Source organism: Eretmochelys imbricata, chromosome 4, assembly GCF_965152235.1.
Source record: "Eretmochelys imbricata isolate rEreImb1 chromosome 4, rEreImb1.hap1, whole genome shotgun sequence".
Classification (NCBI taxonomy): Eukaryota; Metazoa; Chordata; order Testudines; family Cheloniidae; genus Eretmochelys; species Eretmochelys imbricata.
The window spans coordinates 110317234-110341535 of NC_135575.1; the positions used below are offsets into that span (position 1 = coordinate 110317234).

At 41.2% G+C, this 24302-nt stretch overlaps 1 protein-coding gene across 1 annotated transcript in view; it reads left to right on the plus strand.

Moving 5' to 3' along the window:
* The first annotated feature begins 937 nt into the window (after positions 1-937).
* Positions 938-24302, plus strand: part of DHX15 (DEAH-box helicase 15) — a 67910-nt gene continuing 44545 nt past the window's right edge. The window contains exons 1-5 of the mRNA XM_077815798.1: positions 938-1117; positions 6802-7150; positions 19502-19695; positions 22547-22706; positions 23135-23353. Of these exons, the coding sequence (XP_077671924.1) occupies positions 1047-1117; positions 6802-7150; positions 19502-19695; positions 22547-22706; positions 23135-23353 (993 nt within the window). The 5' untranslated portion in view covers positions 938-1046. The remainder of the gene's footprint in view (positions 1118-6801; positions 7151-19501; positions 19696-22546; positions 22707-23134; positions 23354-24302) is intronic.

A 24302-nucleotide genomic window follows, 5' to 3' on the forward strand; every position in this document is an offset into this window, starting at 1 on the left:
CGTGATCAATATTCCACGTTCGAAATGCTGGCGGGGAGGGTATGATTCATTGCCCTCCTTTCCCTTTCCCCCCCTTGCCAGCTAGTAGAGTCTGGCTGTATTGACAGATGGTGTGCGAACAATGTCAAAAGTCGCCCGTAAATGATATTTCGGCCTGGCTCCGATGTAATATTTCATTTTTTGTGTGTGCGGCGTTTCGCTGTGTGCGCGGGGTTTAGGATCTGTCTGCACGTGCACATGCGCACAGTTTAGAGGGAACAGTGCAGGTGAGCGGTCCCATGATGTGTAAAGTTATGATGGACACATGTAACAAGTCTGTAGGATTGGGTCTTTGTTTGTGGAGCAAGGCTAAGTGAGCCCTCACAGCAAGTCACAAGGTCATGTCAGAAAAGCAATGACAATGGTACAGCATAGTCATTGTGGGGAAGCGCTGCCCACTGGTGCTGAAGGGGTGGGGATGGTTCCCAGGCCCAGTTGTGGGTCTGGGCTATGGGCTGTTTTAAGCAGGCTACTCCTGGACACGCTGCAGGAGGACACTACCAGCTGAAGCCAAAGTCTCAGTCTGGTCTCTAGGCAAGGCACCGTGTCCCTGGTGCGTGGGGAGCTGGTCCTGCTTTGTGCCATGGGGCAGTGCCCAGAGGGCCAGGCTGTCCCGTGCACACCACTCCTGGCAGGCCCGCTGGCCCAGCACCGGCTCTTTCCGCCTGTGAGCGCCATGTCAGAGCCCCACCCCTTTCCCCACTCGCACCGCCTCACGTTGTGGCCCCCTCTCCACTCCGGGGGTGGCAATGGGGTTCCCGAGGAGCGATCCGCAGCCGGACCCGGACGCGTGGGGGTAAGGTTCCCAGCCGGACCAGGAGTGGTTGCACCACTTCCCCCTCTTCGAAGCCGCTCGTTCAGTGTCTCGCGCGGAGCCGGGCTTCCTTCCGGCCGCCATTTTAGTTGCTGTTCCTGGCCTCGGGGCGCTGCCGCTGCTGCCTGAGGAGCAGAGAGCGCGGAGCCGCCGCACCCATCTCCGCCCGAAGCCCCCTGTTGCCGCTGGTACTATGTCCAAGCGCCATCGCCTAGACCTGGGGGACGACTACAGCTCCAACAAGAAGCGCGCCACGGCTGACGGGTGAGGGACGCCGGGGCCTGGCCGCGCGGCCTGTGGGTCGGGGTCGGTCACTCTCGCTCTTGGAGCTGCTCCCGCCTAATCCGCTTTGTACCCTCGGCGCCAGACTCGCTCCCTGCTGTCTTGGGTCTGGCCGAGGAGCGAGATGGCAGGGATCGGCGGGGCGAGGGGCCGGCGGGGCGCGGCACACAAGCCGCATGGCAAGTCCCTGGGGGTAGGCGCGTGTCCTCGTCCCGTTTCGGGGGGAGGGGCGGCGGGCCGAAGAGCCCGGCGGCTTCCCAGAGCCTAGAGATGACCCCGTCCATCCTCTCCAAGAGCCGGGAGCCCCGGTGCGGGGTAGGGGACACGGCGGGGGCGCCGGGCGAGCTGGGTGGGAGCGGCAGGGAGCCGGTCCCTGCTCCTTTCCCTGCAGGAATCCGAAATCCTGGCTGGGGCGGGCTCCGATTTCCTGCAGAAATGTTCCTGCATCCGTGCAAACGGTGACCCCATCTGTTCTCTCATTACTCGGCTCCTCGGGTCACTCTGGCCGCGGCCGGGTGAGAGTCCCGTGAGCCCGGGTCCCCGCGCAGCGCTGAGCGGGGATCAGTATTTCTAAACTCGTGTCCTTAACACTCCGACATGGCCTGAACCAGATCATAGTTTTCGGCCCAAGGCTGGTCATCTTCCCTCAGTAATTTAGAGTGATCTCGGCAACTTCTGTCTGCAGTTTTGCAAACTGCTGTTTACGAGTAACCGCTATGATTATCGAAACTGAAGTTGGCGGGGGAGGGGTACGACAAAGAGATTCTTTTGTTTGTGTTCTCTGCATCTTTCAGCATTTTGTGTCTAATCAGTTTCACTGTTGCCCCTGTGTGATCAATCATTCCTCTTTGTGTGAGATTATCCACAGGTGAACAAAAGAGGGGAAAGCATTACCAAAAAAAAAAAAGTAATTGTAAAATCACAAACACTGGAAGAGATGGTAGGAGACACAGGAGTGAATTTAATGACATAATTTATTTTTGTTTTTAGCTTACACTGAAAATTGATGGGGTGGATGTATGTTCAACAACAACAAAAATTTAGGGAGTGTCCTTAAATTAGTTTACGTTTTGGTTGAAGCATTTGAATTCTGAAATTTAAAATAGTATTCTGTAGATTTTTCTTGTTTGTGTGTGGACAACAGTTTAATGGAATAATTAAAAATGATGGAGGACTAATAGGAATTGCCACATTGGATCAAATCACCGGACCATCTAATCCAGTATCTCCTCTGTGAAAGTGGTTAGTAACAGAAGCTTCAGAGAAAGATGCAAGAAATGCCAAAGTAGACACACACAGAATAGTTTTCCCTTTTGGGAAAATTTTGTCCTAATCAATGTCAGTTGGTAACTGGTATATGCCCTGAAGCAAGAGGATTCATAGTCCTTATTTAGAAACAAATTATTACCCTATCTAATGCTGGTCTGGGTGGTCTCCTTCATAAAAGTCTGATCCTAGTGGTAGGCTTATATTTTCAAAGAAAAGGTGTGAAAAGCTTCTCATTGTCATGGGGTCTCCTTCTGCTTCCAGATTCTCCCTCCAATCAAATATCTATTTTTTGCCAGGTGTAGTTTGCATTTTTCCAGATTGACATTTTTCTAGTTGTAACTAAGGATACTTTTCCTGGCTAGTGCGGGGGCATAAGAAGACATTAATTTCAGCAAAATGTAAGCTTTAATTTAAAAGTTAAGTTTTAAGCTTTTGCTATAATTATTATTGGTATTGCATTAGTGCACAGGGGCTTCAGTCACATCAGACCCTCATTGTAATGGTGTTGTTCAAACAGATAGCATGAGACAGGTGCTGGCTCAGACAGTTTACAGTCCAAGGTCCTGATGCATCATCTTAAAGCTCATTGCAGGATTAGTACATGAATTAGGATAAAATGGAACACATTTTTGAAACCAGAGGCACTGCAGAGGGAAAGTGAGGGTAACAGTGACACAAAATATTGTAAAATTTAGGTCTCTTTTAAAGATAAATAAACAACATATTAATGGTGTCAGTAATTCTTACTGGTCACCTCTAGAGCCATACAATCAATTGAGGATCTAGAGATGGTAAATTAGAGCTCTTATGGGCCTTTTCTAATAAGAGCAGGGAGTATTGGCCTTTGCTCGGTCACTCAGCCACTTTTTAAAACAGTCTTGGTCTTAGAATTTGTAAAATACAAAAACTACTATGTGCTAACTGTAGCTGGCTGCAATTTCATTTTTTTTTTTTTTGGTATGTGGAAGCTCCCATGTCTATTCATCTACTTTGTATGTTAAAAAGAGGCATGGCCAGCAGCAGCCTAGGATGAATATGAGATGCTGTGGGGGGAAGTAATTGGCCATGAGCTCTCTTCAGGAACTCTGCCTATTCTTGTTATTTCCCTGAATAATATGAGGCAGCCTGGTGCCCAATAGGAAGAGTTTCTGTTGCCCCAAAATAGAGAGGGAGAATAAGAAGAGTTCCTAAAGAGATCAGTTGGCCATTTACTTTTAGGTGAGATTATTAGGATTATTTTTGTTGTGCCATTTGAAGCTTGTGAATTGAAATTCAAAGGATATGAAGTTGAGGGAATCCTCAGCTGCAAGCCAAAAGGTCAGTAATTATTCTTTGATTTTTAAATATAACAGTTTTTTATGTAAAAAGAAAAGGAGTACTTGTGGCACCTTAGAGACTAACCACAGTGCATCCGATGAAGTGAGCTGAAGCTCATGAAAGCTTATGCTCAAATAAATTGGTTAGTCTCTAAGGTGCCACAAGTACTCCTTTTCTTTTTGCGAATACAGACTAACACAGCTGCTACTCTGAATTGTTTGTGTAGTTGCTGTACCTGACCACTGAACTGTTTTGAGGCAGTTTGATTTGTATCAACAGCATACTAGAAATTCTGTAGAAAAAATTGGGGTACTTGTAAGTTTTTAAAAAAATGATTTGTAAAAGACACAATTCCTATTTAAAATGTGTTAATTTTATAAATACCTTATTTACAACTCTTATGACCAAACGTATAGGCTAAATTATCTCTCTTGCAGCAAGAGACAATGCTGCTACCTTGAGGTACTAAACTTCAGTTTACTGGTAAATCTTTTCCAGGAACAAAACTATCAAGTATACTGTATCCAAGTACAGTTGTCTTGTTTCAAAGGGCCAGATTTTCAAAAGTATCCTCTAGATTTAGGTGATCAGCTTTCTGTTGAAGGCTTAATTTTAAAAAGCATTGAACACCTGCATCTTCAACTGAAATTAATCAAATAAGCACTGTGTAACTTTGAGTTCATGTCTACGCCACAGGACCCATGGCAGCATAGGCACCTAGTGTAGATGCAGTGTATGCAGGCAGACGGAATTCTCTTGCTGGCATAGTAACACCACCTCACCAAACAGATGTTAGCTAAACCAACAGAAGCACTCTTGTTGGCATAGTTGCATCTACACTGAGGGTTTTGTTGGCATAGCTGTGTTGGCTAGGGGGTGTGATTTTCCTCTTCCCACTCCTAACCACCATAGCTGTGCCAACATAACCTTGTGTAGTCCAGGCCTGAAAATCAGACCTTAGGTATTTGAAAGATTGGCACCCAAAACTAGTCGTGGTTATTGAAAATATGAGTCAGAAATTTTTGAAGGGAAGGGGTATGTATGTGGACAATCACTAAATTTCTTAACCTATATTACAAATGCCCTCTTGGTATTTCAGAATTATGTCTTTCAATAATCTTGCTTTTCCAAGTTTACTTTTGTTCTCATCTTGGATAGTGGAAACGTGCTTGGGTTCCAGTCCTTCAAATACTATCACGTGTGCTTAACTTTATGCACTGTGAGTAGCCCCATTGACTTCAGTGTGGTGATTCTCAGTGCATAAAGTTAAGCATGAGTATACTTCCCCCCCCCAAGTTTGGGGCCTTTGTTTTACTTGTGTTTAGTTAGTTATTTCAGCATTTGGGTGTCACTAGCACAGTCCTGCAAAGGGTTTGGTTGCAGCCATCCCAGGGAATTTTTGTAATTTAAAGGGATACTGTCAAATTAAATCTCACTTCTGGCTAAAAATTTTCACCTGTTACAGTGATTCTAAGTGGTGTTTGTCACTGAAAGATGAGCATTTTTCCAGTTTTTTTGTTTTGTTTGTCAGCTCTTTGTGGATGGTCAGTTTCTCCATTTCCACTGCATAGTCCATTTCCCCTTTTGTGTCCCTCGTCCTCCCCCTCCCATCCCCCTAAAAGGACTAGATTGTAAATTGACCATGTTCCTTGCACAAAAAACCTGGTTCTGGTGAATTGGGTAGGGGAATTAGGAGAAACAGTTTTATTGGTCTATGGTCTTTGTTCTTTTGAAATCTGAATGCGAGGCCAAATTAAATTTGATACACGTTTGAAGGCAACTTGTAAAACTAAAAGGCAGACTGAGTTTACTCCAGATATCTGATCTGAATATTCCCTCCAGCCTGATTAGGATTAATTTTAATTTGCAGTTCCCTCTTAATTTAAAGGGAATTTATCATACAGTTTAGGCCACACATTTGATATGCCATAGTGCATTTTGTTTTCCAGTTTCTCTGCCTTTAAAAAACAAATGCTTTTACCCTGATTCCTCTAGCATTATTACTAGGAAGCTTAATTATGTCTATTTATAAAGTTTGTTTTTTGTGTGTGTGTAGGTGAAAGTATCTCTGTGTGTGTGTATTCTCTCTCTCTCTCTTCCCCCCCTCCCCCCCCATTACTACAATTGGGCTGATGCTACTAGTCCACTATTCTATAACCGAGAGCACTTAACGATGCATTATACATTTCAGGTTCCTTTAGATCTAGATTTAGGGATAGAGTGGAGGGGGAAACTACTTTTAAATGCAGTTATAGTCTTAAAAGTCATGGGATTCATTTTTGAGTCTCAGTGACTTATATCGAATTTGCTCAGCTTAAGTATAAAGGGGACTTCCTATCTGCTAGGGCTAAAAACTCTTCATGGAATGTGTGAATCAAGCTGTGTTCTTTCTAGTTCATGCATCATCATCAATAACAAAAGATTCGGCAGTTGGTACAGTTCTGCTACTGCACATGAGCAAGAATAGAATCCGGCTTCCTCCCATAACTATAAGTGGCTCTGTAGTGGTAGCAAGTAAAGGACTGAGAAAGAGCTGTCAGAAAAGTAAGGAGATATATAAAGAGAGCCTGGATCTTGATATTTATTACATGTATTAGGTTAAGAAGATGCTACTCTTGTAGTCACTTTTCTGACCTTACCTGTACGTAAAGGCACATGACAGCATTCATGAGCAGTGAGTGTTTTTGTAATTTTTGCATAACTGATATGGCATATGCATCAAACATGAAATTTGGTCTTTGTAATGACGCAAGCAAGTGAACAGTGATATTTTTCCTTCTCTGCCGTACACTTAAGTGAAGCTGCTTACAAAACTATTTAAAATATTTACTGTGCATTCAGTTTGCATGAGCTGCATAATGTATTCCATGGTGAAACATTAGTTTAATACTTTCTTTGGTTCTTTTGTTCTAGATTAGCTCCTATTTCTTAGTTTTAAAACTACTGAATGTAAGGAAAAGAATCTAAACTCTTTATTTTTATCTAGTTTTCTTGACACTTCCTGCATACATTGGCGATATCCTGTCTTTAAGTATTAACTTCAACATTCTGTATTTTTCTGTGTCTGGAAATCCTTTTAGGAAGGACCGGGATCGTGACCGGGATCGTGAAGATCGTTCTAAAGACCGTGACAGGGATCGTGACAGAGAGAGAGATCGTGACAGAGAGAGAGACAAGGAAAAAGATCTGCGTCCTTCATCTAATTCTATGCTGCTTGTTGGTGGTGGATTACCACCTTTAAAACCAGCAATACTTCCACAGGGTATTAATCCATTCACAAACCTACCACATACACCTCGATACTATGAAATCCTAAAGAAGCGGCTTCAGCTCCCTGTCTGGGAGTATAAGGAAAGATTTACAGATATCCTGATCAGGAACCAATCTTTTGTATTGGTTGGAGAGACCGGGTCTGGTAAAACGACACAGGTGAGTTCTTATCCACTTGATGCTTCCTGCTTAAAGTTTAAGATTTTGTCACAGGGTGGAGTGTTTATATCCATGTTTTTTTGGATTACTATGATAAATTGTTTAGTATTGTGTTAACGATTTTATTTCAGTATCTTAGTGATACATCACAAGTCTTACCCTCTTGAGCAATACTTGTTTAATGAACTTTTCAGTTGCTTAATGCCTAAAACATTGATCTCTATTTTACACATAATTTTAATTTTAAGATGCTAGTCCAGCTAATGGGTGAAAACTAAAGGAAAAGCATTTCTCAAAAATGTGTGTACTGCTGTTTTTATGGCACTGAGTGATCTTAAGTTGAATTTAATCAGAAAATTGACATACAAAAATCTAATGTCTCAATAGTACTTGAATATCACTTTGTACTCTAAAAGATACATTTAATGTCAACACTTATGAAGGAGAGAAATTCATGCTTTAATGATAGTGAAACCGTGCTACAGAAGTTAGGTGATTTATCCATGACTTCACAGCTAGTCTGTGTTAGAACCAGAATTAGAACTCATTTCCTGACTGCTGCCCCTGGGCTATGCTCATCAAAGAAACGGAAGCTCAAATCTTCCATACTCCGGTCGAAAGAGAACATTGTATATTTTCTCTTTAACTAGTGGTGCTTCTAGTTGTTATACTACTTCTATATGTTGCTGCCTCCTTCAGAGGACAGTGGGATGCCCTTCTATATCCTAGGTAGAAGTCTCCCTGGGTTAGATTTGTACAGAATACATAGCTTTCCAAAGCTACTGGTGCATTGGACAATGTGATATTTAGGTCTAAAGGCCTCCTGCTAACCCACCAGAGATTTGGGGACTTACAAAATAAGCAAGATAGTGGGAGTGGCACACAGAAGTGGATCTGTTAAGGCGTCAGAAAATTGCTAGTTTGAATACAGGTACAAACACTATATAGCTCCTGGTTTCTCCTCAGGGGGGCTGATGTGGAAAAGTCCTTTATTGAATTACATGCATAAATCTCCCTGCATAGGCAGAAGAATTGATTCATAAAGACTAAAAAAAATTTAAGTTTTTAAACAGATTGTAATGAATTTGTAGCAGGAATTATGGAGATAGATTTTAGACAAATAAAATTTGAAAGTCTGGAAAATGTTGAGGACATAAGTACAAGATGCCCCTCTCACTGCAGGTTTCTGGAACCAGTTGTTTGTCAGTGGAAGAAGGCATGATAACATACCTCAATGATATTACATCTTTTTTTTTTTTTTTGAAGTACTTCAGCTGAAGTCAGCACTTTGTGCAATAGGTTGTCTGAGGCAACTCTGAATATACAGATCCTTTGGAAAAGAAATGTTCTCAGAAGTCCATTAAAGAAATCAGTCACTTTAATATATAAAAGTCCATCAAGTATACTAACTGCAGCCTCTGAGAATTCATCTGCAGTGGTATAAGGTGGCTTGTATCCTTCATATGAATGGCTTAAACCTCCAGTATTCTTGGTTACAATGTAGGTCACTTGGGTTAAAATTTTCAGAATTGACTGAGGGACTTAGTAGCCTAAATCTTAGGCCATGTCTGAACTACAAACTTTGGTCAACACAAGTTAAATTGGCATAAAGCCGCTATGGGTAGTACATCACTTGTGCGCATGCATGCTTGTCATCTTGCATCGGCACTGTGTGTACTTGCTAGAAGTGCTTATGTCGATGGACAGTGCAGAGCACCATAGGTAGGTATCTCACTGTGCAACCTGCCACTGTCCAGCATGGTGTATTTTGGTAAGTTTTGACAGTGCATAATGGTGCAGAAATTAGTCACGCAGGCATGAATGGGTGCAAAGGGTCAACTTCCCAGCATGAAATTGTTTCCAACCCATAATGTCATCTGTCCCATAATATTGTGCCTTTTAAAAAAATCCCATGAACCTGCTCGGCCATCCTTGCTCTCTGCCATCTGGAAGCATGGATCCTGTACAGCTCTGCTCTGTTGTCATAAGCATTGCAAGCACAGAACAGCTAATCTTCCGATATTTGCTGGGCCACAGAAGAACTGAATCAACAGGGAACATGATGATTTCTTGGAAGACAGATTGGTTTTGTACATAGCAAGAACCAATTCAAGGTTGGCAGTGGTGTTCACAGAACAGCTTCAGGTGGTGTGCTGCTTCTGGGCCCAAGAAATGAACACTGAATGATGGTAATGCAGGTTTGGGATGAAGAGCAGTGGTTGTAAAACTTTTGGATGTGTAAGGCCACATTCCTGAATATATGCGCTGAGCTCACCCTAGCCTTGCAGTGTCAGGACAACAAAGTGAGAGCTGCACTGACAGTGGATAATGGAGTGGCAGTCACACTGTGGAAACTTGCAACGCTGAGTCATTATTGGTCAGTGGTAAATCATTTTGGAGTTGGAAAATCCACTGCAGGGGCTTTTGTCATGCAAGCGTGTACAGCTGTTTCCTGCTACGCTAGACTGTGATTCCTGGCAGTGTGCACGACACAGTGGATGGATTTGTATCAGTTAGGTTCCTGAACTGCAGTAGAGTAACAGACAGTACACGCATCCCTATTTTGGTACCAGGCCACCTTGCCACAGACTACACCATTAGAAAGGGCTATGGTTATGCAAGCATTGATGTATCAATGGGGCCACTTCACCGACCTCGATGTTGGCTGGTCAGGCAAGGTGCATGATGCTTGTATCTTTAAAAACGGGACTGTTCAGAAAGCTACAGGCAGGGGCTTCCTTTCCTGACTAGCGGATTCTGACTGAAAAATTTGAAATCCCAATAGTGATCCTGGGGTTTCTAGCCTACCCCTTGCTCTCCGGTTCATGAAACTATATACCAGCCACCGCAGCTGCACCAAGGAAAGATTCATCTACCAGCTCAGCAGGTACAGAATTACAGTTGAATATGCTTTTAGTAGATTGAAGGGATGCTGGCGTTGTTTACTCACAAGATTGGATCTCAGTGAAACAACGTCTCAGTGGTTATGGCCGCCTGCTTGCTCTTAGATAGTATCTGTGAAGCAAAGAGGGAAAAGTTGATATCATGGTGGAAGTGGAGCGCCTGTCTGCTGAATTTGTACAGCCAGATACAAGGATTATAAGAAAACCTCAGTGTCGAGCTGTGCGGCTCAGAGGCTTTGAAAAGAGCACTTTAACAGTGAGCCACAGTAATGCATTGTGGTGAACTATGCTTTACCTGGCCCTGCTGTTTTGGTGCTTGGTGTACACCGATGAATACAACACTGTCAGTGCTCCTATTAATTTTTCAGTGCTTGGTGTACATTTGATTATTTTTCACTGATCCTATGAGTTTTGGATCACTGTACAGTAACAAGTGGGTACTTTCAGAACTGCTAGGCACTCTGCAGCATATGTTGTGAACTAATAAAGGTTAATTACTTTCCAAACAATAGAATTTATTCAATAACAAAACCAATGCAAAGAAAAAGTCTGTGCAATTTAAAAGCAAATACATTTAATGGAACAGAACTTAACAAGTGGAAAGAACATATATGTCCATTTTACCTACACAAACAGCAGCTGTGGCATTCAGAGGTGTATGTGAGGCGTGATTGTCCTTAATGATCCCAGAGAGGAGTGGCAGGGTTAAGAATGCGGCTCTTGATGCCATGTGGAATGTTGAGGGGGAGATGTAGGGAGGTGCTGTAATGGAGTTCTCCATGGATTGCAGTGGGAGGCGAGCCCAGGATCATTGAACCTGTAGGGCCACAAGAGTCTGCAGCATCTGTGTTTGCTGGTGGAGTAGCCCCATTATGTGCTGGAACTCCTTTTTTCTGCTGGGACTCATGGTTGTTCTCCTCTGCACTCTTTTCCTTCTCCAGGTTATCTGCAGTATTCACCTTCCAGGCCCTTTGCTCCCACTGGCTCGCAGGATCTCACTGAAAATGTCATCCCAAGTTCTCTTCTTTCTCTTCCTTATCTGGCTCAGGCATTCCACCGGTTTGGGGAGAGAACCCCTGAAGGCTGCAATGGCAGCAATTACGATTAAAGCACACAGAGGTACTGTTGTCGGTATAGTCACAGTGGAAGGTGCATGTTAAGATTCAGAGCTCCCTTGCCTTGCTCTCTTAAAGTTTATTAAACAAGATATGTTTATTGACACCTCTGCTAATAAGTGATTGCATCCTTGCTGAAAATGCAAAACTCAAGTCCACCTTAACTGTGGAACTGTAATTGGCACTTCTGTAATGCTCTTAAATTTTCCTAGTGTAGACTGACCCATAGAGATAGTAGCTGCTCCCACTAGGAGTCTCACCACACAGAACAGAGCACTGTTCAACATACCCCCAGTGATGCCTCTGCCCTGTGTATGGTTTATGAGAACTGAGGCCAAATACATGGGGTTTCTGAGCACGTGAGGCAACAATGCACAAGGAAAGAATTACAGGTGAAAACCTGGTTCTGTTGACATTAATCGTAGTTTTACAACTGACTTCCATGGGGCCAGGATTTCACCCTGTAAACTTTTAAGCAGTGAAGGTTTTTTAGTAGTTGAAGAATATCATTTAAATCCTTTAACCAGTACCTGTGTCCTTTTCCTTATCCCTGCACCAACAAAACTAACAACAGAAAAGGAACTCTTGGCTTGATTACGTTATTCATTTGGCTTGATCTGTTTTTAGTTCTTTTTTTTTAAAGAACTCTACTGAATGTTCGTTTGGTTATTATTTTGGCCTGTCACAAATGTATCCAGTGTAGACTGTTACCTCTGCAGCCCCTTGTCACCAGGTTCATGTGGTGGTTTTTGTGTTTGAAAATCTCTAGCCTCCCTTAGAAAGCCCCTCTGTGTCAAGGGGCTGACAAAGCTAATGAAAGCTCTTCCTGATCCCTTTGATATCTGTGAAATAGCTTCAGGAAAAGTCCATTTTCCTGGTGGCAGTAATTTTGGCTCCTGCAATGGCTTCAGATTCTTATCGATCCACATGATGCTAAGTTTTATAAGGAGCGTGTGATGCTAGGGATGATGACTGAGTTCCACTTTATTGTGAAACAGTCATCTTTCTTTGTGCTTGCATGCTGGTCCTGGAGAGGCCTTTCTTTGTAAACTTGATGTAAAGAAATCTTTGGTTTTTATTTGAATCAGATTAAAGCCCTTAAAGTCCACCCAGCTTTTTTCATTTAACACCATTATAGTAGATTCTGCTGTTACCAAGAAAACCACTTCTAAATGGCTGTCTAATTATATTTCTCACTGTTGTAGCCTGGCAAGCCTGTTTGCCATGTTGAGACCTTACTAAGGTCATGTTGAGACTTACTCTGTTTGTAGAGGTAATGCTTCAGCAACTAGCCTCAGACTTGCATTTTTACTGGTGTCTTGCAAAGTGGCCTCATTTCTTCTCTTCACATGTGTGAAGCTCTTGTGTGCATGTTTCTACTCAGGAATCCAAGTGCTGATTATCTATGTTAGAGAACCTATTCTTTTGCCTATCTTGTCCAAACTTTTCTGCTCCTTAGGGTTATTTTTCTGTTCAGATGTCTCTGTTATCCTTCTTCTGACAAATTTTAGTAGGTACTCTAGCCCAGTGCTTCTCAAACTATCTGATGTGGCGGACCGGCAGTTTTTTCCCCCCAGTGTGCCAGGGACCGGTACCGTATTTGCCGGGGACTGGTTCCATATTATTATAGTTTTCACATAGGCACGTAACACATCAGATCAGAAAAACTAACATCCTTCACTGTATTAATTGGAATGGGAGTGTGGCGTACATGCGGAGATGTTCAATGTATTTAAATGGGAAGACTGACTGAAAGGCTGTGTGTCTGTGCGGATAGTATAAAATGACTATTATTCATTTACGATCCAAGAAAATATTTGAACATTCATAGTAATATTAATTTATATCGGAAACAATATAATAAAATAAAAGTTGGCAGACATTTATTTTGTTTATTTTGTAAACAATACAATATTACAATACAAATAAAAAAAATTAAAATCAAACCAGCAAAGTCTTCTAACAAAGATATTATAAAAAAATTTATTAACACAATAATAGGCATATTAAAACCTTAACCTTTACTAATGTGAAAGGTGAGCTTGCTTCTTCTTTGTCAGTTTATCCAGTCGTGGTTCAATTGAGGACAGTGCCACACTCAATGGAGAATGACTATCCATACTATTCCTGTACTTTGTCTTAATGACATTTATGGTTGAAAAGCCAGTCTTGCAGAGGTATGTTGAAGGAAATGGGAGAAGAGTTTTCAGAGCAATTTCAGTAAGCTCAGGATATTCTGCTTTCACTTTTATCCAAAAGGAAGCAAGTGATGTTGTAATTTCGAAACTCATCTTCAATCTTTCGTCAGCAGCCAGCTCCAACTGTTTATCCTCCATAGCGACAGTTAAGTCATCTTTCAATGGAACAAATGGATTTCGGATCCATCCAGTCCCTTTCCGTGGATCTTTTTCTGCTGGAAAGTAAAACTCAAAACGTTCTGCCAAATTCGTCAAATGTTCACTGATTACATTTCGTAGAGATGTTACATCAAGGTCTTCACCTGCATTGGTGGTGATTGTCGCTAAGTTGTGAAACATCTCATAACAATCTCTTGACACTCCCATACTTTTAGCTTTTGTTTCTGTCCATCAATCTTGTCTGCCATTGTAAGACACGAAGCCATCCTTCCCTGCATGGAGGTGTTGAGATCATTAAAGATGGCAAAGGTACCAGCCAAATAAGCCAGCTTGGCTTTCCAATCCACATCTTGGAACAATTGTGGCCAATTTGGTTTTTTGTCCTGAAGAAACTCGGCAGGCTCGTTTTGGAGCTCAAATACTCTTGACAGGACTTTTCCCCTTGATAACCAACGTACGTCGGCATGCAATAGGAGCTCCCATGTCATCACATAATGCAGCAAATAGTCTTGAATTTAAAGCATTCGCCTTTATATGGTTCACAATTTTTATGACCTCGCTGAACACACTGTTTACTTCTGTTGTAATTTTTTTTGTTGCAAGACTTTCTTGGTGAATGAAGGAAGCAGTGCGTCGCCTTGCATTCAGGTGCAAGCACCTTAATCTGGGTAACCATTCCAGAATGCCATCCTGTCATTGTGGCAGCGCCATCAGAACATACGCCGACACAAAACTTGAATCCAGCCTACATTTGTTAATGATGTAGTCGCTCACAGTCTTGAACACTTCAGAACTAGTTTGTTTTTGTTGGTAGTGAAGCAGAAAACAAAAACTCTTCAAATCACCCTCATGTTCAAAGCGCACATACATCATCAGAATTGCCCTATTAACAACATCTGTACATTCATCGCGCTGCAAAGAAAAGTACTTTGCTAATTTAATCTGTCCTATGAGCTGATCTTCCATATCGTGAGCCAGATCGTGAATTCATTGAGCTATAGTGTCATTTGAAAGTGGCACCTGAGCCACTTTCTTTGCTGCCAGCTCACCCAGCATTTCCATGCAGACATCTTTAATACGGCGTATCACTAGTGTCTCACTGATTGTGTATGGCTTTTTAGCCTTAGCAACGTGAAATGCTACAAAGAAGCTCGCAAAGCAAAAGTATTTATGTGTGATACTTCAAAGATCTGTTTCTTTCGGCCTTTTAAATCAACATGCTTTCTTTCGAAGAACTCTTTTGGCTTTGAACTAATTTCATTATATTTTGTATTTAAATGCCTCTTGAGCTTTGATGGCTTCATTGTGTCGTTAGCCAACACATCGCCACAAATAACGCACTGCGGTTTTGGCACTCCACCATCATTCGTGGCTACAAAACAAACTGAATGTATGAGGAGTCATATTTCCGAGTAAAGCTAGTACGAATTCGTATTGTTGACAATACTTCGGTTTCATTTAGGTTGCCATCATCTGATTCAGAATTACTTGCGTGTTCAGCAACCGGATGTCTCTGTTTGATAAAGATGTTGATTGCGCCTCACTTCGCCATCTGTAAATTAGGCATAAAAATAATAACAATTCCATTACCCCAGGTATATACTTAATTTATGATATTAGGATGAAAGCCGAATAAATGCAGTGGGAATGCTTTTATTGAGAAATATGTGCGGGAGAACATTGATTAATAGGGTAAGTAATGTTAGGATAAGAAAATATAAATTTTAAAATTAGATTGCAAACAGGATAATAGGAAAGTTAAGATGGTTTGAACATATGGAAAGAATGAATAATGAATGTCAAAAATAACATTTACCTGTCTGAAAGATATGGAGTGAGAAAGCAAGGAATTTTGAGAACTTCCTGGCAGAAACACGTAGGTTTGATTCTAGAAGAGGGGGAGTGTGTATGAAATGATATATGGATATGGAGGAAGCAAGGATGTTATGCTCATACAAAGCACACAGGATCTTTTCAGTGGGAAAAGGCAGATACGCTGCATTTTTTGAAAATACAACAGTTAGCATATGCTTTTCACACACACGTGCGTGCACAGAGAGAGAGAGAGAGTCCTTCCAATTGTTGTTTATAGTTACCAGTCTGTTGTAGCTCGAGTCAATTTAATGGCTGGTTAGATTGAGCACGCGTGAGGAACTGGGCTCTGTTAGTCGCGATCCGATGCTCTGAGGCTGTGCAGGACTGAACCCAGAGTTCCATGGCAAAACACCCCAGCTTTATAGTTGTAAATTCCCATTTGAGTTCATGCATTTTGCAACGTAATCCTGTAATCATTAGTCCTTAAATGGTGTTAATCTTGGAGTTTTCTGCGCTCATCATTTGATGGTTATTGTCGGGCTTCCCATCGTTATCTCCTATTTGTTGTCTCGCCTTCGGCTGTGCCTGTCTCACCTCTGAGGTCATCAGTGCTGCTAACATGTTTAGCATCCGATACAATGGATGTTTTCTGATTGTCTCCTGGTCTTTCCAAGTCTCTTACTTTTTCTTTCAGAGTAGCAGCTGTGTTTAGTCTTTATCCGCAAAAAGAAATGGAGTACTTGTGGCACCTTAGAGATGAACAAATTTATTTGAGCATAAGCTTTCGTGAGCTACAGCTCACTTCATCAGATGCATGTAGGGGGATTTTATATACACAGAGAACATGAAACAATGGGTGTTACCATACACACTGTAACGAGAACGATCAAGTAAGGTGAGCTGTTACCAGCAGGAGAGAAAAAAAAACCTTTTGTAGTGATAATCAAGGTGGGCCATTTCCAGCAGTTGACAAGAACGTGAGAGGAACAGTTGGGGAGGGGGAGGGGGGAGAATAAACATGGGGAAATAGTTTTACTTTGTGAAATGACACAATTTCCCCATGTTTTTTCTCCCCCCTCCCCCTCCCCAACTGTTCCTCTCACATTCTTGTCAACTGCTGGAAATGGCCCACCTTGATTATCACTACAAAAGGTTTTTTTTTCTCTCCTGCTGATAATAGCTCACCTTACTTGATAGCTTTTGTTACAGTGTGTATGGTAACACCCATTGTTTCATGGTCTCTGTGTATATAAAATTTCCCTACTGTATTTTCCACTGCATTCATCTGATGAAGTGAGCTGTAGCTCATGAAAACTTATGCTCAAATAAATTAGTTCATCTCTAAGGTGCCACAAGTACTCCTTTTTCTTTTTTTCACTTTTTCTTGACCATCTGCACGTTTGTGATGGCTTTCCCAGCTTATCTTTTCCTAATGTATTCATATTCATTCACACAAACAGTCTCTCACAGAAACCTTCAAAGGTATACAGAGAGCAGTATTCAGCAGAATACATTGTAAATCAAGCCTTGCTAAATTTTATAACTAAAACAATTCACATTGGGGCTTCATGCCCTCAACATTAATCTATTTATCATAGACACAATACAAAATCCTGTCTCTTCCTAACTAAACTTTATAACAGGTCCTAATGGTAGTGCATATTGGAAAAAGGATCCCAGTCTCAGATGGTCATTCCTTTCTGTTATTCAAAAAGGGTGGCTGGCAGAATGAAATCAAAGTTTACTTCAATTCTTACAGTACAATTATAAAATCCTGCACCTACAAAGACTGTCTGTTTGGCTTTAGGTGTGTGGTGCTCAATTGTCTCCATCTACTTCGTAAGGGCTATGGCATGATAGGATAGAAAATAATTATTAAAATTTATATTATTATTAGTACTTACATTCAACGATCAGTGGGTTTGGACGGGCTCCCAAATGACAAACGCGCAGAGATCCGCATGACACTCTTTATTCAACTTCTTGATGGTAACTGCCGGTGGGGCGGGGTCTTTATATGCGAAGGAGTGGGGTAAGCGTGTGCTCGCACGTCTCATGCAAAACATGCTGTAGCACTATGGTATAATTATCAATATTATAATATGTGCTTCTGAAAACATATTTAATATTGTTGACTTTTATCAACTAATGATTATTCTTGGTGGCATTCCGGTGCCATTTTTAAATTATACTATTATTTCTGTCTTTCCTGGAAACTCGCCACGGACTGGCAGCCAATGGCTTGCGGACCGGCACCAGTCCACAGACCACCACTTTGAGAAGATCTAGACCTCTTGTATTTTTCATGTTTAATCCTAAAAATGTTGCTTTTTCAATATATCTGTGTTTGTCTCCTGTTGCAACTTGTGGATTTTTCTGTTGCATTTAGGATCTCTGGCCTTGTCAGTTTCTTCGAGTAGCAATCTATAGACAAACATTTTTGAAGAAAAAAGTACTTTCTTCTATTAAGAGAAACTTACATGGATTAAGTCATTCATCCTCCATGTTTAGTTGGATTCTGTAGTTTTGTTTGTATCTTTCTCTTTTTGCACTTTGTTTTAACTCTTAATCTAGGAGTATTCTGAAAGGAAATTACTAGGTGCCTGGTTACATTGACATTAATGCTATGAGAGTTCTGCTTGACCTCTAGACCCGTGACTGGTTATCCCTGGAGATGTCTTCAGAGAATGTGATTTACTGAACCTCTCATCAAATTAAGAGTGTAATCCAAGTATATTTCATTTACTATCTTCTGCATGTCAGATTGTTATCAGAGGTGCAGATTATTCTTTCTGTATTAAGAATAAAGTTTAATACAGACTGTAAATGGTGGGGGTGGGAGACTAAATCTCTTGGATCAGTAAATTGCTTATTAGGCAAACAAAATAAACATGTTCTGATTCCATTGGTAATACCAGGAATTCATATCTGTTTGGTAAAAGTTGGGTTCTCTTCCTGTTTCTTTAGGAACTCTAACTAAATGGAGGTGCCAGACTTTTTGTTCGTTTTACTTCTCACTATATTTTAAGGTATTTTCTGGTTCAGCCAAATTTTTAATACTTGAGTATTTTTTCAAGGATCTGCACCTGTAATAAATACTGTTTAATTTTAAAGTGCGCTTTATAACGTATTTAAACAATTTTATAGCAATCTTCAAGGGTATGTCTACCGTGTGGCCTTAGCCCATGCTTCTACATGTGTGTTTGCCCAAACCACCTTGCCATTCACATACACAGCACTCAAACAGGTGCTTATCTATATTTTGAATCCATGCTTGTTTGCAGGCTGTGAGTTTGTTTTAAGGCCTGAGCTGTGCTTTATCTCTTGCTGAACCCACCCTCTTTTCAGTGAGGACCCAGGCAATACTCTACTCAGTCCTCCAGTCCCTTTCTAAAGTTACTCTACAGGGTCTGACAAGTTTTCTCATAATTGACTGAAGAGGAATGTTAGTGTCTCAACACACAAAATCCTGGGATATGCCCCCAAAGACATCTGGGTGAGTTTGGGCAGGAATAGGAAGGACACAGTAACACGGGTAGAGCTTTACTCTTGGAGCTGTAATTCTCTAGCTGAGGTAGACTACCCGAATGCTCAGACCCAGCTAACTGCAGTATAGACACACCCTAAAATGTGTACATTAAGGCTTCATGAAACTTCATATGAGTTTACTTTTCTTAGATGCCATTGGAGTGTCAGCACTTCTGCTAAACTGAGGTCATCTGACAGTTGCTTAAATGTACAGCCAACCAATACGCTTTCTCACTAATTTGAAAAATGGCAGGTTTTGTGAAAACTAGTACTATTTAATTGTGAAGTATTTTATCTTCATTTTGAATTAATACAAGTGTACTTCTCATTCATTCCACAGCCTCACATCTATATTTGATCCAAGTTATTGGTAAATGGATTCAGGAAATATAAATGTAACTTATCCTCCTCATAATTTGCTTTTTTAAAAATACCAGTAAGCCAGCTGACTCCTTGCTTTCTCCAAAATAAAAAAAAAAAAAAATCTTGCCGTCAGTTTCTAATTGAAGTTTTAGGCTGTAAAACAGGACTTTTATCTTTAGATACCACCTGCTGCAACAACTACTGAATAAATTGTGTTGCATCTGAGTGGGCATTTAAAGTGTATTTAAATTACAAATTTGTTCTTGACAGATCCCTCAGTGGTGTGTTGACTACATGCGGTCTTTACCTGGACCTAAGAGAGGTGTAGCTTGTACCCAGCCTAGGAGAGTAGCTGCAATGAGTGTGGCACAACGAGTTGCTGATGAAATGGATGTGATGTTGGGCCAGGAAGTTGGTTACTCGATTCGATTTGAAGATTGCAGTAGTGCAAAAACAATTCTGAAGTAAGTATTGTAACAGTCAACAAAAAGTGGACAATTGCCTATCTTGGGTAGCAGGCTTGTGCAGGGCCAAAGGTTTTGATTGGGAGTCTGGAGGTAGAAAGGTTGTGAGAGAGGAGAATGGGGAAAATCTGTGGGGACAGAGGGCTATGCCCAGAAAGAGAAGGGGAAAAGTGGAGCTTAAGCTCTGGGGAACCTGCAGATCTGGTGGAGGAGAAGTGAAAGGTGAAAGTAACTTGTCTTTCAAAAATCCTATCGTATACTGGAGATGAATTGTATACTAATGAATTGCATGAGGTTCATTAGAACAGGTGCTGTCTGGAGCTACTCTCCCAGTACAAACTCTGGGTGGTTCTACCATTGTGGGTCACAGGAACAGTCCCAGTGCCTCCTCGGTTTTCCAGCCAAGACATTATGCCCCTAAAACTCTCTTCTATATCCCCACTAACTCCTCTCATCTCCTTGGTTTCTGTATGCACATCTTGTAGAGCAGCAACTTTGGAGTTGAGAGGAATGAGCAATCATGTAAAGTGGAGCAGAGTGATAAAGTGGGATGCCTGTACTGAGACATTTGTGCATCGAGGGCTCCTTTTACACTGCTCCATGGCCTCCATGGTGCACTGAGGTTGCAGTAGTGGAGCCCCAAAAGTGCTGGTGTACTTAGACACACGCTGGGTTTTCCCTCACCTAGTCCTGTGCAGATTTGGAGTCTCTCCCACTAGACTCATGGATATGCTTGCTAACGTCCCATCTCCTACAAGTCCCTCATCAGTTATGCTCCCTGGCTCACCGTGGGCATGTGCAATGGTCAGTTGGTCAGTCAAGCAAGTAGACTAGTAGTGTAAGGAAATAAAAGCTGACCATCTGAGCAGTTCTGTCCATTAATTGCGGTAAGATTCAGCTTACTTGAATAAGGAGGCACTGATCTATATATTTCAAAATTTACCTGTAGCTATGAAATTAAATGAAATCCAGAGTTATGGGGGCTAAGGTTGTTAGCTTGAGCAGGTGTGTAAAACACTGCTCAAGGGGCCCACTTATTATCTTTGCTTGAGTTGCAAGCCACGTTCAGGTAGTTCATTACCAAAACAACCCAGAGTATTTCCAGATAGGAATAGTGTGATTCCAATGTGTATCAAAGCAAATGTCAAAAACTTTCACAAAAAGATCCCTTCCCACCAAAGAATAGCCAATGGCTCACCTAGAATGTGGAAGACCAGGCAGGAGGGACTTGAACCTGGGTCTTCCACATTACAGGGGTGTTCCTTAATCATCAGGCTATTGACCCAGTCATTTTCTCTCTCTCTCCTGTTGGAGCTGTTCCATTTTGTGTAAAAATTCATTGAGCCAGATAGAGAGATGATAGCCTCGTGGTTAGTGCCCTCATTTATGATGTGGGAAGTGCAGGGTAAGTCACTGTTACAAACTTCATTAAAAGCTGTAGTGTGGACAGGGCCTAAAGATGATTTCTGTGTTGAGTTTGAAGAGAAAAATACTTAGGGGTCTTCTTTTTTTTTTAGCTGAATTATCTATTTACACTACTGGTGCATATGCTAAAAAACCTGTGATGGCAGAATTAAGCATAAATTTGTTTTTAGACTCTGGTCATTATGCTGTTAACATTCATATTCGCTTTCAGAGGGATAGCCATGTTAGTCTGTCAGCAAAAACAACGAGGAGTCTTTGCGGTACCTTAGAGACTAACAAATGTATTTGGGCATAAGCTTTTGTGGGCTAAAACCCACTTCATCAGATGCCTGGAGTGAAAAATACAGTAGGCAGGTATATATGTTACAGCATGTGAAAAGATGGGCATTGCCTCACCAGGTGGGGGGGCAGTGCTAACGAGGGTACTTCAAACACGGTGGATGTAGCCTATTCCCAACAGTTGACAAGAAGGGGTGAATATCAACAAAGGGAAAATTATTTTTTGCAGTGACCCAGCCACTCCCAGTTTTTATTCAAGCCTAATTTGATGGCGTCAAGTTTGCAAATTAATTCCAGTTCTGCAGTTTCTCATTGAAGTCTTTAACACCATCAAATTAGGCCTGAATAAAAACTGGGAGTGGCTGGGTCACTACAAAAAGTAATTTTCGCTTTGTTGATATTCACCCTTTCTTGTCAACTGTTGGGAATATTCTACATACACCCTGTTTGAATTAGCCTAGTTAGCCCTTATCCCCCACTTGGTGAAGCAACTCCCATCTTTTCATGTGCTGTTATATATATATATATACACCTGCCTACTTTATTTTTTCTCTCCAGGCATCTGAGGAAGTGGGTTTTAGCCCACAAAAGCTTATGCCTCCCAAAATTTATGAGTCTCTAAGGTGCCACAAAGACTCCTCGTTGGTTTTTATTCATATTGGGGTAACACAGTCCTAAACGTGAAGATTTCTCTTGAACTGTTTGCTTTAGGAAGATAGTCATTGTCCCAAAGAATTTTTAATCTAAGATTACATACAAGTGAGTTGTAGCAAACAATAGGAGGGAATGGGGTGTGGAAGATGAGGGTAAAAGTAATAAAATTAAGTGGATGCACAGGATAATACTATGCAAAATTGCGCTTTTTTAAAAATAGAAATCCTTATCAAACTACAACTTGTTAAGATTTAGCTCTTGTTGTACCCAATTCTCTTGATTAAAAATGTGACCCTGGGCCTCACAGCCTTTTTTTTTTTTTTTTTTTTAATTGCACCTTCCTGTAAACATTTAGCCTGGGTGGTGCTGTTTGGGGGAGGGATGGGGAAGATAGAAACTGTAGTGAGTGAGAAGGAATTGTACTGTGAAAAGTTTCTACACAGCTGATACTTCAGTATTAATTTGGAATATTTAAAATATTATTTGTCCTCAGGTATATGACTGATGGTATGTTACTTCGTGAAGCTATGAATGACCCTTTGCTGGAGCGCTATGGTGTTATAATTCTTGACGAGGCCCATGAAAGAACATTGGCTACTGATATTTTGATGGGAGTTCTGAAAGAGGTTGTAAGGCAAAGATCTGACTTGAAGGTCAGTAGCAATTATGCTTTGTAGAAGCCAGTATATACTCAGGAAGCACGGAAGCATAAAAGAAATTCTGAGTATGGATTTCACTATGCTTACTAATAGATTTGCTAATAAAGGTCATATTTACCTTCTAATAAATATATGGCTTCTTTTCTCTTTAGTGGAAGCCATGTAAATATAAAAGTAGTTTGCTATAAAACTGTGTTTTCCTAACGTTTCTTTCAACATATTAAACAAAAGAGAACTTTTCCCACAAATGCTTATTGGTTGAGTGGACCACTAAAGCAAGGAAATTTGGAATGAAATCTTCAATTTGATCCTTAAATCATACATTTTAAGTTAAGTTTCTCACTGTCTGTGTATTAAGTATAAAGTTCTGTAGATTCTTGATGTTAACTTTGAAGTAATGCTGTTTTCCCTCTAACTTACAGGTTATCGTTATGAGTGCTACTCTAGATGCTGGCAAATTCCAGATTTATTTTGATAATTGTCCTCTCCTAACTATCCCTGGTCGTACCCATCCTGTGGAGATTTTCTATACTCCAGAGCCAGAGAGGGATTACCTTGAGGCGGCTATTCGAACAGTAATCCAGATTCACATGTGTGAAGAAGAGGAGGGAGATCTTCTACTCTTTCTTACTGGACAAGAGGTATCTGTTGTATTCTTCATTGTAGGAGCTAGATTCAGAAGCTTATACATGTGAAGGGTTTAGTTTTACATTCATGTTTTATTCCCTGACTTTCAAATGTGGAATTGATTGATTAAGAAAACAGATTTTGGGGAGTGAGGCAGGAGATAAATGTTGGGCTGACTCTATATGATATGAAAGATGTTTGTTAAAACAAAATTACTAAGATTATTTAAGGGCCAAGCTTTTCTATGTAGAAACCTAAAATTAGGTTCCTAGGCTCATATTTAGGACCTAAATAACTTGAAATTGAAAAGTGCTGATCACCCAGTAGCTCCTATTTACTTGGATGGGAGCCTCTGGGTATTCTGCACTTTTGAAAATCAGATTGACTATTTATTTATGTTCCTAGATCCATTTTTTTGGAACTTAAACTTTATATTCTTGTTTAAAAAAAAAATTGGCTCTGATAGTTACAGAAATGTGTGTGTATTTGTGAGACTTAATTTTTTAAGTAGCTTTGAGAAACAGGTGGGGATATCTTTATAACTATAAATAACCAGAGTGGTATTTCTGAGGAGATTGTTACTGTACTGATACTTTGGAGCATGAGCTTTCAGACAGTAGAGTAGAACTGAAAATACAAACTATTTCACTATACACCAGATCCTTGCTAGAATGCGGGATTTGGGATCCATGCGCGGATCCAGGCACAATTAAATTACAGGAACTCCTCACTTAGTCATTCCGGTTAACGTTGTTACGTTGCTGATTAATTAGGGAACATGCTAGTTTAAAGTTGTGCAATGCTCCCTTCTAACTTCGTTTGGCAGCCGCCTGCTTTGTCCACTGCTTGCAGGAAGAGCAGTCCGTTGCAGCTAGCTGGTGGGGGCTTGGAACCAGGGTGGACCAGCAGCCCCCCTAGCAGCTCCCCTAAGTTCCCTGTGCAGCAGCTGCCTAGCAGGCTGTC